At 43.0% G+C, this 17,749-nt stretch overlaps 1 protein-coding gene across 2 annotated transcripts in view; it reads left to right on the forward strand.

Moving 5' to 3' along the window:
* Positions 1-14,329, forward strand: part of WFS1 (wolframin ER transmembrane glycoprotein) — a 55,372-nt gene extending 41,043 nt beyond the window's left edge. For both annotated transcript variants that reach the window (XM_077477807.1, XM_077477806.1), the window contains exons 6-8: positions 7,273-7,353; positions 9,786-9,931; positions 10,783-14,329. In XM_077477807.1, the coding sequence (XP_077333933.1) occupies positions 7,273-7,353; positions 9,786-9,931; positions 10,783-12,591 (2,036 nt within the window). In that variant the 3' untranslated portion in view covers positions 12,592-14,329. The remainder of the gene's footprint in view (positions 1-7,272; positions 7,354-9,785; positions 9,932-10,782) is intronic.
* Positions 14,330-17,749: the final 3,420 nt, after the last annotated feature.

The following is a 17,749-nucleotide window of genomic DNA, read 5'->3' on the forward strand; positions in this document are numbered from 1 at the left end:
AAACTTACTCATCTCTACAGATACAGACTGGATAGAGTGAGCATCAGGGGCATGAAATGTTTACAATTGTCTTCACCACTGTAGCCCCTGGGTATTTTACCAAAGGTTCTTTTTTTTTTCCCTTCAATTATGATGGGTTTTAAAAAAAAAAAAATAGTTTTAGCGACTTTAATTGCACAGATTCTTTCATTGCCCAGGACCCTCAATGGGGGGACCTAGGGGCGGGATAAGACGAATCCCCTCAGGGGACCGTGGTGACCCCTCTTCTGAAGGGTCAAATGTGGGAGAACCAGCTGTTTTCAATATCTTGCTGAATGGTCCACTCCACATTTATGCTCCCTTAACTAAGTGTTTGAGTTTGTTAAAGCCTCCTCAGACTGTGCATGCCCTTTTTATTGTCCATTTGTCTGAAAAGCTTTTTTTTTTTTTTTTTTTTTTTGTTGTATCTGAAAAGATCTCCCAGATAAATATTATATTCCTCCTAGTTACGTTTTTACACTTTATCCTATGGTGGAAGAAATTCACTAGTACGGGATACTAGCAATTAGCGCAGTATGTCCTCTGTGAATAAGAACTGTTATTTGGCAGACAATACTCTAATACTTAAGCATCCGACCAATAGAGTTGGAATTCCTGTTTAAAAAAAAATAAAAAAAAAGTTTTCTCTGGCAGACTGAGCAGCCTGGCTTAATCGTTGTGAGGCCAGTTTAACAATGTTCTAGGATCCTGCTCAGCAGGCCCAGAATTCTGGCAGCTTTATGCCTGCAATAATGGCTTGTGAGTTAAAAGCACAACTGCTGAGATGCCTATGGTGGTTTGTACCTGTACAGCCTGGGAATACCAGGTGCTATACATGGTTCTGTGCACATTGTTGCTAAACGCATGAGTGCAGGAACGCACATCAGCGGAGGAAACTTCCTTTCACCATGCAGAGACTCCTGGCTAGTCTTCCTTTAGCAGTAGAACAGCCATTTAAGGTTCTTTGGATAAGGTACCCCCTTTTTTTTCATTTAAGTAAAGGACTAAATATATTTTCATTTTTAAAAGCTCCTTTTGTGCCAGGGGCATCAGCCTCCAGGCAGTCACGATGGCTTCTGCCATCAGGTTCAATAGGTAATCCTCAAAGTTAACCCCAGGGAGTCTTGGGGAGGAAAACCTACAAGATACTGCAGTTCTCATGGATCTGACAGGAAGATAAATGAAGGACTTCCTCAATAGCTCTAATCTGGAGTTCCAAGAGCTCCCGTCTCGTGTTTTTATTTATTTATTTATTTATTTATTTATTTATTTATTCTCAGATCAAACATTCCTAAGGATCCAGAGAAAAAATAAATCTTTCTCTCCGCATGGAATTATCCAATCTATAGTCTCCTTCCTACAAGGGGGGGGGGGGGGGGGGGAGCTTCTGACATCTATCAGCATCAAGGATGCTTAACTCCATGTGCCGGTCTTCCCCAGCACACCAGAAATCTACCCTGAAATCTACGCTTCAGGGTAGAAAATCTTAATTTCTAGTTTGTCTACCTTATCGGGCTAGCTACTGCATTTCGAGTGTGTAAAAAGATCCTGGCTCCTCCCTTTGCCAGGTTAAGGGCTCAAAGTATAAACAATACGTTTAAACCAAGGTTTGGCTACCACAGTCAGATACCTGGAATACTTGGGTTGGATCCTCAACCTAGTAAAATCCTGCTTGAAACCATCGAGGAGATTGCAGTACTTAGGGCTGATCATAGATACAGTCCCGAAAAGGATATTTTTGCCCCAGGAAGGGAATACGTTCCTTGGGGCTAGGTTCCATCTGGTACAACTTTTCATGGGATTTGGGACTGAAGGGTCACATGAGGAATCATGCCCCATGATTTCCAATGTGTGCCATTCGAGTTTGTGCCACTTCAAAGTAGTCCCTGCACTACTTTGGTCCCACTTTGGTGCGGCATGAGGCCCAAAATGGACCTCAAGAATACACAGGCATTACTTCAGTTTGCAGTGGAAAATCACGCGACTTTGGGGAAGCAGTAGTGGAGACATAGCTTAAGGCAGGGCTCGACAAATCCCAGGCGCCAGGTCACCGTTGCGACTAGAAATTGTGCCCTGGCGCCTGGGTTTTTGTCACTGACAGGTGCCTCTGTTGCTCTGTGTCTGTGTCAGAGCACTGTCTGGTAGTTGGGATGGAGCAGGAAGAGAGCAGCTCAGCAGCCTCTGACATCCTCCTCCCTTCTCAACACACTGTTGGCAGAGCAGCGCCTCAGTGTGTGAAACTGTGTGTAGAGAGGATCTGTCAAAATTAAGGCTGAATGTCGGGATGGGCGGGACCCAGATTTCTAACACCAGCCAATGGGATGGGATCTGGGCGGGCCCATACGTGTATGTGGCCCCTCCCCTTTCTTAAGCAGCCCAATCATTGGCTGGATAGCTGCTGGGTCCTGCCCACCTCTGACATAACGCTGAATTTGTCAGCTCCTCTCTCTTCATACAGTTTCACACAGTGCAGCACTGCAGGGAGCATTCAGTTTCACAGTTACACTATCGGCTGTGCCACCTGCCAGTGCAATCCAGTGCCACCTGCCAGTGCAGTGCCACCTGCCAGTGCAGTGCCACTTGCCAATCAGTGCCAACCTGTGCCACGTGCCAACCATTGCCACTTGCCAGTGCAATCCAGTGCCACCTGCTAATGCCAGTTAGTGCCACATGCCATCTGCCAGTGCCACCCATTGCCACCTTCCAGTGCCACCTTCCAGTTAGTGCCACCTGCCAGTGCAATCCAGTGCCACCTGCCAATGCCAGTTAGTGCCACCTGCCAGTGTCAAGCAGTGCTACCTGCCAGTGCCAATCAGTGCCTTCCAGTGCAACCTGCCAGTGCAATCCAGTGCCACTTGCCAATGCCAGTTAGTGCCACCTGCCAGTTCCCATTAGTGGCACCTCAGTGCTGCCTATTGGCGGCAAGGCTGATAACAGGAAAAAAACCCTGGGAATCCATTTCTCCTTCACTGAGGAGCTTACATTGGCTAACCGTAAAAAATCGGATCATGTTCAAGACCCTTTGCCTCACCCACAAATGCGTGCATAGAGAAGCTCCGCAATACCTAATGGAGAAAATAAATCATTACACACCAAACCGCAGTCTTCGATCAGCCAACAAAAACCTCCTCCTCGTGCCCAAAGCCCGGTATAAATCCAAGGGGGATCGGAGATTCGCTGTCCAAGGGCCTCGGCTATGCAATGCTCTACCAATCAACATCCGCCTGGAAGAAAATCACCTGGCTTTTAGGAAAAAACTCAAGACCTTCCTCTTTTAGCAGATGATCAAAGCTCGCCACAGCGCCTAGAGGCGATTCAGTTCGCATTGTGCGCTATATAAGTATTTCATTCATTCATTCATTCATTCATCAGTGCCATCTGTCAGTGCCCATCAGTTCCAACCTCCATGCCGACCCATCAGTGCCCATTAGTGCAGCCTATCAAAGCACATCAGTGAAGGAGAAAAAAAAACTTATTTGCAAAATCTTTTAACAAAACAAAAGTTGATTTTTTATTTTTTTTTGTTTAATTTAATATTGTCTTTTTCTCTGGGGATCAGGCATAGGCAATTCTTATTGTCCGATGCCCCAGACATGCAGTTCTGGGCACTGGGCAGAGGATTTAAATAACTGGCTCCTAACTTTTTCAGCTGGCTCCTAGATTCTAAGCAAATTTGTCAAGCCCTGGCTTAAGGGGACTGATTCGGTTGGTCAAAACAAAGAAAAATCGTTTTTTTATTTTTTTTATTGTGAAAGATGGTGGCTTATTCGAGTCCGTTACTTTTGCTCAAGTTTCATTCAAGACTGGTGCAAGACAGTATCCTGTCAACTTGGAACACGAAGGTCCATATTTTGAACTTCCCATTGCGTTTATCTGCCAAAGTGCGTCAGAGCCTCATTTGATGGTCGATCCTTTCTACCGGTTACCTGGAAAGTGGTAACAGATGCGAGCCCTTTGGGCTGGGGAGCAGTCCTGGAAGAAGCATCTGTTTGAGAGACATGGTCCAGATCAGAGATGACCTTTGCCCATCAATATTCTAGAAGATTCGGGCAGTGCGCCTGGCCCCGGAGGCCTGGACGCTCAAACTAAAAATTTGTCCTGTAAGATTCCAATCCGACAATGCCACAGCTGTGACTTATTTCAATCACCAAGGGTGCATGAGAAGTCGTGCGGCCCAGAAAGAGGGGAATTATTATTATTTTTTTTCTATCTTGGGCAGAAAGCAACATTCCTTGTCTATCAGCAATTTTCATTCCAGGAATGGAGAATTGGCAGGCGGACTACTTGAGTCTCCAACTATTGTTTCCGGGAGAATGGTTCTTTACCCCGGCATAATTCTGTTAATATGCCAAGGATAAGGAGTTCCGGACGTTGATCTATTGGCGTCCGGGTTCAACTGCAACTTTGTGTCAAGGTCAAGTGATCCGATGGCATACAGATGCTTTGGTACTTCCATTGGATCTGTCTTCACTGATTTATGCTTTCCCTCCTGTTTTACTTCCATGCCTTCTTCGCAGGAGCAAGCAAGAAGGGAAGAAGGTGATTCTTGTGGCCCAGGAGATCTTGGTTTGCTGAGATCATAAAAACTATGATAGGGGACCCTTAGTCCCTACCACTGTGGCCAGACCTTTTGCAAGGTCCGGTATTTCACCCTTCCTTATAAACGCTAAGTTTGGCTAACGGTTTGACTATTGAGAAGCACATTCTAAAATAAGACCGTGGGCTGTCCACTTCAGTAGTTTCTACTTGCTTCTCACTCTCTGGTTTGTAACTTTTATTCAACACTGATTAATCCTCCAGTTGGGTCACCCCTGAACCATTGGGACTTAATTTTAGTCCTGTCGGCTTAAAGAAGCAGCCTTTTTGAGTCAATACAGAGATATTCTCTTGACAGGGAAACATTTTTTTCTTGATTGCCATATCTTCGGCAAAAGAGTACAGAGTTGGCTGCTCTTCTTCTTCTTCTTTTTTTTTTTTTGTAGACACATTGTTTATAAGGGTGAGGTTGTATTGTGGCCTCATCCTGAATTCCTACCACCTGCTTTCATTTAAACCAGTATATTGGTTTAATAGGTTAAAGTGATTTTTCAAACTTATGGTTTAAAGCGGAAGGTTCCTCCTTTTCGTATTAAAGCGCACTCCACTAGAGCTGTTAGTGCCTCTGGGGCAGTGCATTGCCAAGCCATGGCTCAGATCTCCAAGGCCATAACTTGGTCTTCAATCCATACATTTACCAGATTCTATCCAGAAGATGTAAAAGATATGAGGATATCGCTTTTGGGCTCAGTGTACTGCAGGCTGCAGTATGATTCCTCTAGTCTCTTGTCCCCTACGATTGTCTCCCTCCAGTTAGCATTGCTATGGAACATCCCACATAGTAACTACTATGGCTCTGTGTCCCCTGATGTAGGAAAAGAAAATAGGATTTTTAAAATGGCTTACCTGTAAAATTCTTTCCTTTTGAAGTACATCAGGGGACACAGAGGTCCCTCCCTTCTTGGTGTACACGTATATTGCTTTGCTACAAAACTGAGGTGTTCCCAGTAGTGGGGTGGGATGTAGCGCTGCTGTGTCTCAGCCAATCAGAAGGGAGAGGGAGAGTGCTGGATGGCCGAGACACTTGTGGACATTGTTGGACAGATGGGGCTCAGGAAAGTATTAGGGGTCCAAGGGGTGCTGTTGCACATAGAAGGCTTTTTATCTCCATGCATAGAAAACATTAAGATAAAAAACCACCTGACTTTACAACCCCTTTAAAGTGGTAGTAAACTCAGTTTTACCACTTTTACCTCTAGGGAAGCCTATAATGAGGCTTACCTTTTTTAGGTCCTGTGAATCTCCTAAACTTGCACTGGTTAGGGAGATATTCACACTGCATGCAGTCGGTGACATCAGTGATGCATTGGGCTCTACATTGTCCCTGCCATAAACAGCGGCTCCAGCGTGGCGGTGACGACTTCACTCCTTCAGCCACTCATGCAGCTGGAGGCTGCAAACCTACAAGGAAGACCTGTCAGCAGTGGCAGTGCGCCGCTGGAGGGCTTCGTTTAAGGTAAGTCTCATAATGTGCTGGTATGCGATGCATACCAGCACATTGTGACATTGCCCTGCAGGGGAATTTTTTATTTGTGTTACTACGATTTACTACCGCTTTAAAGTGGAACTAAAGGCACCTTTTATACTCGCGCGCGCCCCCCCATGGTCCTGTCCATTGCTGGCATCTTCACCTGTGTGCCAGTTTTTTTGCCATCTTCATTGGCTGGTGTGGAATGACATCCCTCGTGTGCTGTCATTCGGGCACGCAGGGATTGGGCCGGCTGCTGTAAGCCTTCGTTTTTTGCAGAAGAGACATGGGGGGGGGGGGAGGGGAGGGGGGCGGAGAATCTGCCTGCTCAGCGTATAACAGAACTTTAGTACTGCTCTAAGTTTCCTGGACATGAGACATCATGCAACACAGCTACACTGACAGTCTGCAGGAGCCTGACATTGCACCCCTGATCTGATCGCTGGTGTGGTGCATTACAGGCTTGTAAGAAAAGAAAATCGTGAATGCGCATTTTTACCTAGGGCATTTTTACATTTTTTTTGAAAGCTGAACGTATCCTTTAACCCCCTCCATATAGACAAATGATGGCGGACGGGATCCCCTTTCATTTTGGGATGACGTTAATCTCAGGGATACGGGGCAACCCCGATTTTTGGTAAAAAGCCAATGATGCGGCTCTTTAACCATGTGATTGAGTGTGTCCAATCATAGTCGATCACATGTAAACACTGACAGAGTGAGAGAAGAGCTGATCAGCAGCATTTCTTCACAGGGGAAACCTGCACAAATAGTCAGTGCCCAGATTATCTGTGCAGCCTCAACAGTGCCCATCATTGCTGCCTTTCAGTGCCCTGCTCATTCCTGCCTATCCGCGCCGCTCATCAGTGCCCATAAGTGGTGTCTGAAGGAGAAAAATGTACTTATTTACAGTAAAAAATAAACCCAGTGGTGATTAAATACCACCAAAAGAAAGCTATATTTGTTGGGGGGGGGGGGGGGGGGTGATAAACATTTAATTTGGGTACAGTGTTGCACAACCGTGCAATTGTCATTCAAAGAGTTAGTGCTGAAATTGGCCTGGGCAGCAAGGGGGTGAAAGTGCCTTGTATTGGAGCGGTCAAAGTGTTAAAATAACCTGTTTTTTAGCATGCGCATGTTTCCTAAATGTTACCTGATGGGTGGAGATCTTTTATAACCTTGTGTTGCAGATGGCGAGCCACAGGCAGGTCCGATTCCGAAGTCCGCCCAGAAGGAGCGCCGAGTCCTGGAGCGCTTAGTCAGCTGTGAATGTAAGTCGCCCCCCCCCCCACCCCAAGAGTATGGCTTTATTTAAATCCCATTATTTTCATTCAATTTTTTATATTCATATTTTACTTTTCACTGTATATAAAATAGGTATTTTACAGATAAATATTTAATACAGGATGCATCCATGTATGTACAGTTGAATTTAATGTAGGTGACATCCTATTTGCCATAAATGAAGAGCATCGTTAAAGGCACAGAGCAGCCTGGAATGATTTATGTGCCATATAATTGCTCCAATCACAGTGATCGGCAATGTAAACAGTGTAGTACTGTTTACATACATGAGCCCTCCCCTTCCTCTCACAACAGAGGGAGAGAAGCAGGATTTAATAATTAAATCTATTATGTCCTCCTGCCTTGTGCTGAAGGCTGCGGTTATTGGGGGGGGTGAATTAAAGGACCACTGACACCCCCCCAACATTGTAGGCATGTTTTGGGGGGGGGGATTTAAAGTGCCAGCAACCACCAATGGTAGGGGAGTTTTAAATTATCATTGACCACCAATTATCATGGGATTGTTTGTAGAGAAAGGGAGGTAAAAATGTCATTGACTACCAATTATTCTGGGAGTGTTTTGGGGAGCGTTAGAAGCGTTTTGGCTTTATCCATGACATCACCCAATGCAATTTTACCCTACAGAGAACTTCCACTAATAGATTTCAGTTCGTGACTTTTAAAGGCCAAGATCACCTTTTTATTTTTTTTGTAACCACATCTGTACCAGCATGTTTTTTTCATTTATTCAAATGTGTGGCAAAAAAATTTAATTATCCTGGGTGTCCTGTCACGTTTTACGCTAGATTGTAAAGAAAACAGTGTGTTTTTTTTTTTTTTTTCCCCCTAATGATTTGCTTTTATATAGTAAAAAATAAAGTCCAGTGGTTATTAACCGCAACCGGGGCAATTTTGATATTTTTCATATACATGTTAGAATCCAGTATTGTTTGCGTAGTGGCTGCAAGATGGGGGTGGGGAGGCCTCTGCAATGCTTCAACAGTGATCAAGTGTCTGTAGAACCATGCAGATCACTTTTCAAAAAAGCCCAATCACCAGCTGAAAAAAAAAACAATACCAGGCTCATAGCTGCAGCCATGATCCCGGTAAAAACAATTGCCAAGACATTTACTGTATATACTTTTTGTGCGCTGGTCAGCAGATGAGTAAATGCCACCAAAAGAAAGCTCTATGTGCCCCAAAAAATGTGTATAACATTAATGTCACCACTTTTCCCACCCCTTCCTTTGTATATCTGCTGACGGCTTGGGGAGCTGTCCTTTGGCTTTGTGTAGAATTAAGATTGGTCGTCTGGTTTGTTTTTTTTTTGTTTTTTTTTCAACACGGCAGCAGGCATGGTGATTGACGATAAATTTACAAGAGCCAATTTTTGGGGGATTTGTCTTTATTCCTAGATGACGTCATATATTTTTTTTATGAAAGCGCAGGGGTAGTCTATACTTTGTGTGGAGTCCCCCTTAGAATGCATACCAGATTTGTGTAATGTTTTTATATGCTTTGCTCACTACATTTTCTCAAGGTCTCTGGAGGTTTGGATTGTGTGTGACATATCGGTTTAATCAGGGCTCAACAAACCCCCAGACGCCAGAAACCGCATCCTGGCGCCTAGGCTGCCACCAGCCCACTCATTGCAAATCCCGATGCCCCAGACATGCAGTGCTGTGATATTTAATACTGACTGCCGTTCCTCCTCCCTTCTCCACACTCAGCATGGCGCTTGATGCTTGCCAGAGCCGCTGAGTGTGTGATACTAATTGAGCCTGATGTCGGGGGGTGCAGCTATCAAACACCAGCCAATGGGATGGTATCTGGGTGGGCTGCTGCGTGTATATGGCCACACCCCCTTTCTTAAGCAGCCCAATCATTGGCTGGTGTTTGCTAGCTGCTGGGTCCCGCCCACCCCAACATTAAGCTAAATTCTGACAGCTTCTCTCTGTTACTTGTCAGTTTCACACACAGTTAAACTCGGCTCAGTGTGAAACCTGCCAGTGCCAATCAGTGGCACGTGCCACCGGCCAGTTCCAAACCAGTGCCATCTGTCAGTTTCAAACCGGTGCCATCTGTTAGTTTCAAACCGGTGCCACTTGCCTAAAAGCCAACCAGTGCTATCTGTTGCCAGCCTTACTCTTACAGCGTTACATTGGAGTTATTGACTGGGTGCTCCGTTTTGAGTTGGTGTTAGGGGGCGAAAATTACTGGCCTTACCCCAGTAGCTGACAATCCATACCACTCTATAAAAAAAAATACTGGCTTCTAACTTTAACTGGCTCCTAGATTCAAAGCAAATTTGTCAAGCCCTGGGTTTAATTGTTTGCACATAGGTAAACCTTAAGTAATGCTATTGCTTGCTTGCATTGTATGACATTACTAGTTTGATGTTTTGTCTGTGGTCTTGCAGCTAAAAGCCACATTGCTTTAGACGATTTTGTGGAGATTACAAAGAAGTATGCAAAGGGGATTGTGCCGTCCAGCTTGTTCCTTCATGACGATGAAGATGATGAGTTTGCTGGGAAAAGCCCAGAGGAGCTGCCACTGCAACAGAAGGCAAGTCAGACACGTGTTCTATTAATTATATGTTCTAACCAGATCTAGGAAGTTTTATTTTTTGGTCAACAAGTTTTTAAAAGTTAGTAAGTTTTACCACCTAGGTAGAAAATGATTTGGGTGGATTCAGCATCGGTCACCCTCCAGCTCCAGACCGAGAACCAAGTGATCCAACACGGCTGATTGCTCAGCTCTCGGTCTTCAGACTGCAGAGAGCTGATGACCATCAGTCACTGGAGTGCTGGGCTGTAGAGGGGGTGGAGTGGCTTGCTGAGAGGCTGAGCCAGCTGCCAGTTCAGGCATCTGAGTGGATCCCAACCATAGGATCAGGATCTTTTCAGAGCTCTGTGACGTTAGCCAACAGTGGGATTTAGCCCACTGTCGGCTGAAAATGGGTCATCAGAATCCAGAACAAACTGCACTCCTGTGATCCACAGGAGAAGTACTGCCAAAATAACTTTGGCTATACTTTCACCTTTTAATAATACACTTAACATATACCATAAATACGTTTAGAGAACTTTTTTTCATTTAAAATACACAGCTATTTTAATACTCGGTTCCATGTGCTCTAAAGTATGATTTCTGTGCTACAGTGGGGGGAAAATATAAAATATAGGTTTTAATTGTCCAATCAACATCGATTTTAGTTTTTTGGTAACTGATAGACAGAGAACAAATTAAAGAACAAATTAAACTTTAAAATTGTTTTATTTTAAAATTAAAATTAAATTTAAAATGAAACCATTGTAAGAACAAATCTAGCTTGTAATTAAAATAAACAATTAGTATAGCTGGCAGACAGCAGAACACGGTTAACATTATCACTTTTTGTTTTGTGTTTCCTGTAGATCATGAAGTACCCGCTCCATGCCATCATGGAACTTAAAGAATACCTTATAGAAATGGCATCAAAGGCTGGGATGCACTGGCTGTCCACCATTATGCCAACCCATCACATCAATGCCCTCATCTTCTTCTTTATCATCAGTAACCTCACCATAGACTTTTTTGCCTTCTTTATTCCTCTTGTGGTCTTTTACTTGTCCTTTATCTCCATGGTCATCTGCACCCTGAAGGTCTTCCAGGACAGTAAAGCTTGGGAGAACTTCCGAGCCCTAACGGATCTGCTTCTCCGCTTTGAGCCAAACCTGGATGTTGAGCAAGCGGAAGTGAACTTTGGCTGGAACCATTTAGAGCCATATTTATACTTCATACTGTCAGTCTTTTTTGTCATATTTTCATTTCCTGTCTCTGATCGGCACTGGATTCCCTGCTCAGAGTTGGCTATTATCTCGATCTTCTTCACAATTACCAGCTATCTGAGTTTAAACACAAGTGCAGAACATTACACTCGCCGTGCTCTACTCACTGAGATCGTTGCAGGAGCTCTCACCTTTGTAAATTTGTTGCCTGAATCTGTGCCCTACATTCACCTGATTAGTAAAACATTCTTTACTGTACCCATTGGACATTTTATTGTATTCCAGATAAGCCTCCCCTGCATACTCTTCATCTACTTATTTTACCTCTTCTTCAGGATGGCACAACTCAGAAACTTCAAGGGTGTGTACTACTACCTGATACCATATCTGGTGTGCTTTATGTGGTGTGAACTTTCTGTTGTCATTCTTCGGGAATCAACTACCATTGGCCTTATCCGTGCATCAATTGGCTATTTTCTCTTCCTGTTTGCCCTTCCCATGCTCATAGTGGGCATCGTTGTCATGTGTGCTGTTCATTTTATCAAATGGTTTGTGGCTCTGGAACTGACCAAAATCGTGGTAACTCTAGTCTTGTTGACTGTTCCACTGTGTCTTCGCTGGTGGTCGAAAGCCAACTATTCTCTGGTGGACATGGTGAAGTCTCTTACTAAAAGCTCCATTGTGAAGCTGATATTAGTATGGATTACTGCCATTGTAATGTTTTGTTGGGTTTACGTCTACCGCTCTGAGGGAATGAAAGTTTACAATTCCACCCTGACCTGGCAGCAATATAGCTTTTTGTGTGGCCCAAGGGCATGGAAGGAGACAAACATGGCGAAGACCCAGCTCTTGTGCAGCCACCTGGAAGGCCACAGAGTGACATGGGCTGGAAGATTCAAGTATGTTCGCGTCACTGATATAGACAACAGTGCTGAGTCTGCCGTCAACATGCTACCCCTTTTAATTGGAGATTGGATGAGATGCCTTTATGGAGAGGCGTATCCTCCTTGTGATCCACAGAATGTCACAATAGAGGAGGAAGAACTGTGTCGGCTAAAGTTCCTCTCAAAACATGCCTGCCATATGAAGAAGTTTGACCGATATAAATTTGAGATATCAGTGGGTATGCCTATCAATGGTAAAAATGGTAATAGGACGCTTGAAGAAGAGGATGTCACCAAAGATATTGTTTTAAAAGCTAGCAATGAGTTTAAAACTGTACTGTTCAGCTTGCGGCAGGGCAGTGTGATAGAATTCAGCACCATACTTGAGGGACGCCTGGGCAGCAAGTGGCCGGTCTTTGAGCTTAAAGCTATCAGCTGCTTAAATTGCATGGCTAAACTCACTCCATCCTCCAGGCATGTTAAGATAGAGCAGGACTGGAGACGTGACGTTCACACAGCTATTAAGTTTGCTTTTGATTTTTTCTTTTCCCCTTTTCTCTCTGCCGTGTGAAAATATACAGAACTAATGTTGCCGTATCGTTGAAGCTCTGAAACCAAAGTGAGATCTCCCATAGCTTAAAATATGACTTCACCTTTCTGGTTAATCTGATATTGTAAGGCAGCTCAGCTGCCTTTTGGGGTGGACTTCTTGCACCAATAATTTGGTGCATTTTTATGTCAACCTTGAAGCCTCCAGCGTTGACATTTTAAGACATAGATGTGTTTTGGTGTATTTCATTTTTTTAGAGAGCATTATCAGCATGATAATATAATCTCATAATGGCGTTCGGATTACACCTGAGCTTGAGGTTTAGGGTTTAAGGTGAAGTCAAAGTGCAAATGTTGCTGACTTTCCTAAAATGTTTATAACTTGGCTACTTGGTTTAAATGTTTGCTGGATCACTAACCAAGAACAAGCAGTAAAGTCAGATAAAAGTCAAAACTTCTGATCCACATACCTGCTACTATCCAGTGAGAAAATATTAAACTATTGGATAAACATGTAGGCAAAATGTGTTAGGGGAAATCAACCATGGGTTCAAGTGTGGGGTTTTTTTTTTTCAGTTAATGCAGAGCTCAAAATGGGGTTATGTTAGCAGGTCGATGGAGGTAGGTTAAGACTAAAGGAAACTCACTTTTTTTTTTTTTTTTTTTAAGATGATGAATTTATGCCTTAAGCACCACATGGTATAAGTTATGCTGAGAAACCGTCATGAGGGATGAAAAAACATTTTTGTGTTTTTTTTGGTTTGTTTTGTTTTCTTAAAATGGGTGCCTGATAGCATCTGCACGTTTTAGAAGGCAAATGTATCAATGTGAAGCAGGATCCTTAGAAATAACCACCTTGGTAATCAGTGTCTACCAATGGACATAAACAGTGCCTTCAATGCTTATGTTGGTTTTTAGATTGACCCTAGGCCCAGCATGTACCCTGTTTTCAAGGAGGGATTAGGCCTTGCCTTCCCCAGGTAGTAATCCATCAACTATAAAATGGCATCACTTCTATGGTCCACTTGAGGTCTGACATTTGACACATGAATGACATATTACAGCCTCTTGGGAACTTTATAGATTAGCTTGGGTTCATTTAAAGTACCTCTTTTGTTACCGTTCTTAGATAGACTTGGGAAATATCTGTTTTGCCAATGGGAACTTTTGTCATTTTTGTATAAATGTCTATATTTGTTTGTAATGGCAGTTGTCTGGGATGTTTGCTTAGATAAAACGATTGAAATGTTTGGCTTTTCAAAGACTGGGGCAAAAGTCTGTAGTAACTAATCAGGGGTAATAGAGAAATCCTACCCAGTTCTGTAAGTAGCACATCCACGTATGCTCCAGTTTTCAAATTTTATAATTCGGCCCTTTTGTGTCAGTTTACACATAGCATCAGTCTCTATTTAGGAACTCCTTGATTTTTCCATCGGTCATTAGAGATGCCTCAAGACAGACCTTTTATGTTTACAGAATTGATCATTTAGCTGCCCTTATATCAGACTTTCCAGAAAGGGGCAGTTGCACCTTAAACTCTTAAACTTTATTACTTGCACTTTGCCACTTCCCTAGACAATTTAATGTGTACTTTTTGGGAGCGTAGCAATCAAACTGTGCCTACTAGTTTCTAGTTAAATGTTTTTTTTGTGTTTTTTTGTTTTCTTTAGAAATGTGGATTTCTACATCACTGTGGAACAAATGGCCTTATTCTTTGTGTCTCATCTGTATATAGAATAATATAACTTTTTATTATCACAGCACTGCTTCTAGAGTTTTTATTATTATTTTTTATTTTTTTTATTTCACAGAAAGGTTTCCACAATATGCTTGATGCTTCTACCCTTGAAAAATGCTCTCTGCTTAACACATACATAAGAAAGATTCCACCCAAAGCAAATTTTTTTTTTTGAGGGAGTAAGGCCTCGCTGAATATCTGTCCTTTGTATTTGGTTGTGCAACTGGAACATTCATACAGTTCCTCCCATTAAAACTGCATTTCCGGTGTGCTAGATTCAGTTTAAAGTGGAAGTAAACCCCGGTGGCTTTTACTTCCTCTTTATTTCCCTGCAAAGGTAAAGCATAATGTGTAGTAGCCCATTATGTGTCACTTACCTGACACCGAAGCCCGCGCTATTGCTGTTGTCCCCACGAGCAGGGAGCTTTCTGTCTTCACCCCTCTTCCTTCTGGGGCTGTGAACTCCGGCTCTGTGACTGGCCAGAGTCACGTGACGTTGCGCATGCTTGCGGGAGCCGCCAGTCACGGCATGACCCCTGTTTAAAAACGTAACGATGTGATGGCATCGGCGCTCGTCTTTTTAGTAAATCTTTCCTAAACGTTGGAGGTTTAGGAGATATTTCAAGCACCTACAGGTAAGCCTTAATGTAGGCTTACCTGTAGGTAAAAGTGGTTGTTCAGAGTGTACAACCACTTTAAGTGTCTGTTCACACAAGAATGTGGTGCGGGAAACCCATGTTCCATGCCAGTTTCCTGCACTGTGTTCAAATCGCACTGCCGTTGAGATCTGCATCAGGTGTTGCAGTGTTAATGACACCCCAAATTCAGGTCGCAGGTGCAGTGTGCTTGCCTGCATCGGATCGCATGCTACAGAAGCGCCATGCGAACCAGTGGCAGTGCGTTCCCAAAGTAGTGTATGCACTACTTTTCGTCATGGTGCGATTTGAGCCCATTCAAAATGAAATGGGCTCAAGTCGCACGGCACTGAAGTGGATGTGAATTGTACACAAGTGCGGTTCCTGTGTAATTCATATGCGGTTCATAGTGTGAAGTTCATAGGGTCTATTCATGTGAGCGATGGCAGTAACAATTCCAGCAGCCACAGCCTATCTGCGGATTCATAACCATGTCCAGCCACAGTCATCCTACACTGTAGGTAATTGCTGTGTGAAAAATCACAGATTAGCTGCTGCTGCCATTAGCCTGTCATTGCCATATATAGGCTGAATGGTCAGGGCTCTTCCCACGCACCTATCATTCCAGACACGGAAATCCACAAATCCACGCTGCTGGAGTTCACAGGGTGTACTAATTCCCCCCCCCCCCCCCCAAGGCTCCATTCAGTTGTATGGAGTGCAAATTTTGTGCAACTTGACGCAGGTTTTGATGGGTATGACCTGGATATGACTTGTTTCTCTGCAAAGTCAGACCCATTGTTGCACCACTGTTGCATATAAAACATTCAGGTACAACTTTCATGCAGCTTTTGAGGGTTAACATGGAAATCTATGGCCCTCAAGTTGCATGAAAGTCAAACCAAAGTAGTGCATGAACTGCTTTGAAGTTGCTATGACTTTAAGTTGCACATATGTGAATGGTTATCATTGGGAAACATGGAGTATGACTTGTCATGCAACTTTAATGCCCAAAGTCGTATGACAAGTTGCATAAGTGTGAATGGGGTGTAAAGCTGTGACGTTCCAGACACCTGCATGCAGCAGTTTAGTTCTGCCTTTGACACATGCGTTTTATTACCTAGGGCATGTTACAACTGCACCGAAACAAGCTGTTTTCAGCTCAGAAATGATAAAGGGTCCTCAGTATTTAAAAATTCCGAAGTAAAGTGGTACTTCAGTCAAACCTTTTTGTTTAGCTTTGCATAGTGTAGATGGTAAGAACTTCTGTCAGGTCTGTGTCTCCATGAGGGAGGTTCATCCTCATTTTGTGCCCTGGTGATATCAGAGGTTATTAGGTGAGGAGAAAGCTGACTTTTGACAGTTATCATGAGTTGAGAAATAGTTGTCAGAGGCCCTCTTCTCTACTCATGTTCAGCGATGGCTATCCCTTCACTTTCCATCTACAGTGGCCACAAAATGGGCACAGACAGGACTGAAACTTATCTACACAATCCAAAGCTAGAATACAGCGACTAGAGCTCCACCTGAATTAGGGCTGTGGAAAAAAATTATTTGAATCGAGTTGAGAGGTCAAATCGAGTAAAATTTTCAGCAAATCGATTTTATTTATTTTTTTCACCAGGACTGCAGGACAGGACTGCGCCGGTCCTGAGGAGCTGCGGGCAGGTGTTTTTTAGGCGTTCAAAAAAAAAAAAACTCGATTCGAATCGTGAATTGAGGTGGGTTTTTTTTTTTTTTTTTGTTTTTTTAGAAAATCGCCCAGCTCTAACCTGAATATGAAAAAATTTTTTTTTTTTTTTTTTTTTGTAATCCGGTTTATTCAGTAATGGAAAGAACAAACGGCAGTATTCCTTTCTTTATACAGACATCTCAAAGCTGATGGTGGGTAATGGAGACGCAATAACTTGAATTGTAATGTCTGCACCGATCACATTTAAACACATTTATTTTCAGAATATCCCAGGATCCATCAGCAGTGCAGATCCATGTATTAAATGATTGTGGAGCTGGACTGCCATTTGCATTATATCCTATTTAATATTCCATTCATATCACAGCTTGTGTATGCAGCACAGTGGTATTGCTTCTGACTGCTGCACATCACCGGGTTCTGATGAAATGATTTGTGCCAGTGATTTGTTGCTCCAGGTCACTGAACATCATTGCTCTTTGCACTGCCTTATTAATGAAGCCTGGAGGAATACTAATCCCAGCTGATTGATGTATCAAATGTAACATTTTAGTTTGTGGTGCAGTTTTTCTTCAAAGATTTGTAGATAGCTGCTGTGTTAACATAAGGACTGCAGTATTGTATGTAACACATTCTTAAAGTGTAACTAAAGGCAAAACTTTTTTTTGTTTTGGATGGAGAAGAAATAGAACTGTCAGGTTTTGGAAAGTGGGGAAGTGCCTGGAGCTGCTCCAAACATATTCTATAACACTAAAATGTCGAGGACTATCTCAGTACCCAAAGATTGAACTATTTAAAAAGAACAATTTTTTTTTTTTTTTTAAATAGACATACTTAAAAACAGTTGGTACAAAGGTGCATACACTGCATGGTAATGAAAACATGTAATGGACGCACAGGTCATAATACAGGAAAAACTTGGATGCATATCCTGACGGAGTCCTCTACATATTTTGCAGTATCCACTGCTTCTTCAGGAGGGGTCAGTGAAAACATCTACAAGAGTGAATAAAGTTTCATAATTGAATAGTTACACTCAAATTTACTACATTTTGAAATTTTGTATAACTGTTGACTTATGAAACTTTATTTACTCTTGTAGATGTTTTTGACT

Source organism: Lithobates pipiens, unplaced genomic scaffold (genome assembly GCF_037356315.1).
Source record: "Lithobates pipiens isolate NorthernLeopardFrog02 unplaced genomic scaffold, aLitPip1_a1.2 Scaffold_13, whole genome shotgun sequence".
Taxonomy (NCBI): Eukaryota; Metazoa; Chordata; class Amphibia; order Anura; family Ranidae; genus Lithobates; species Lithobates pipiens.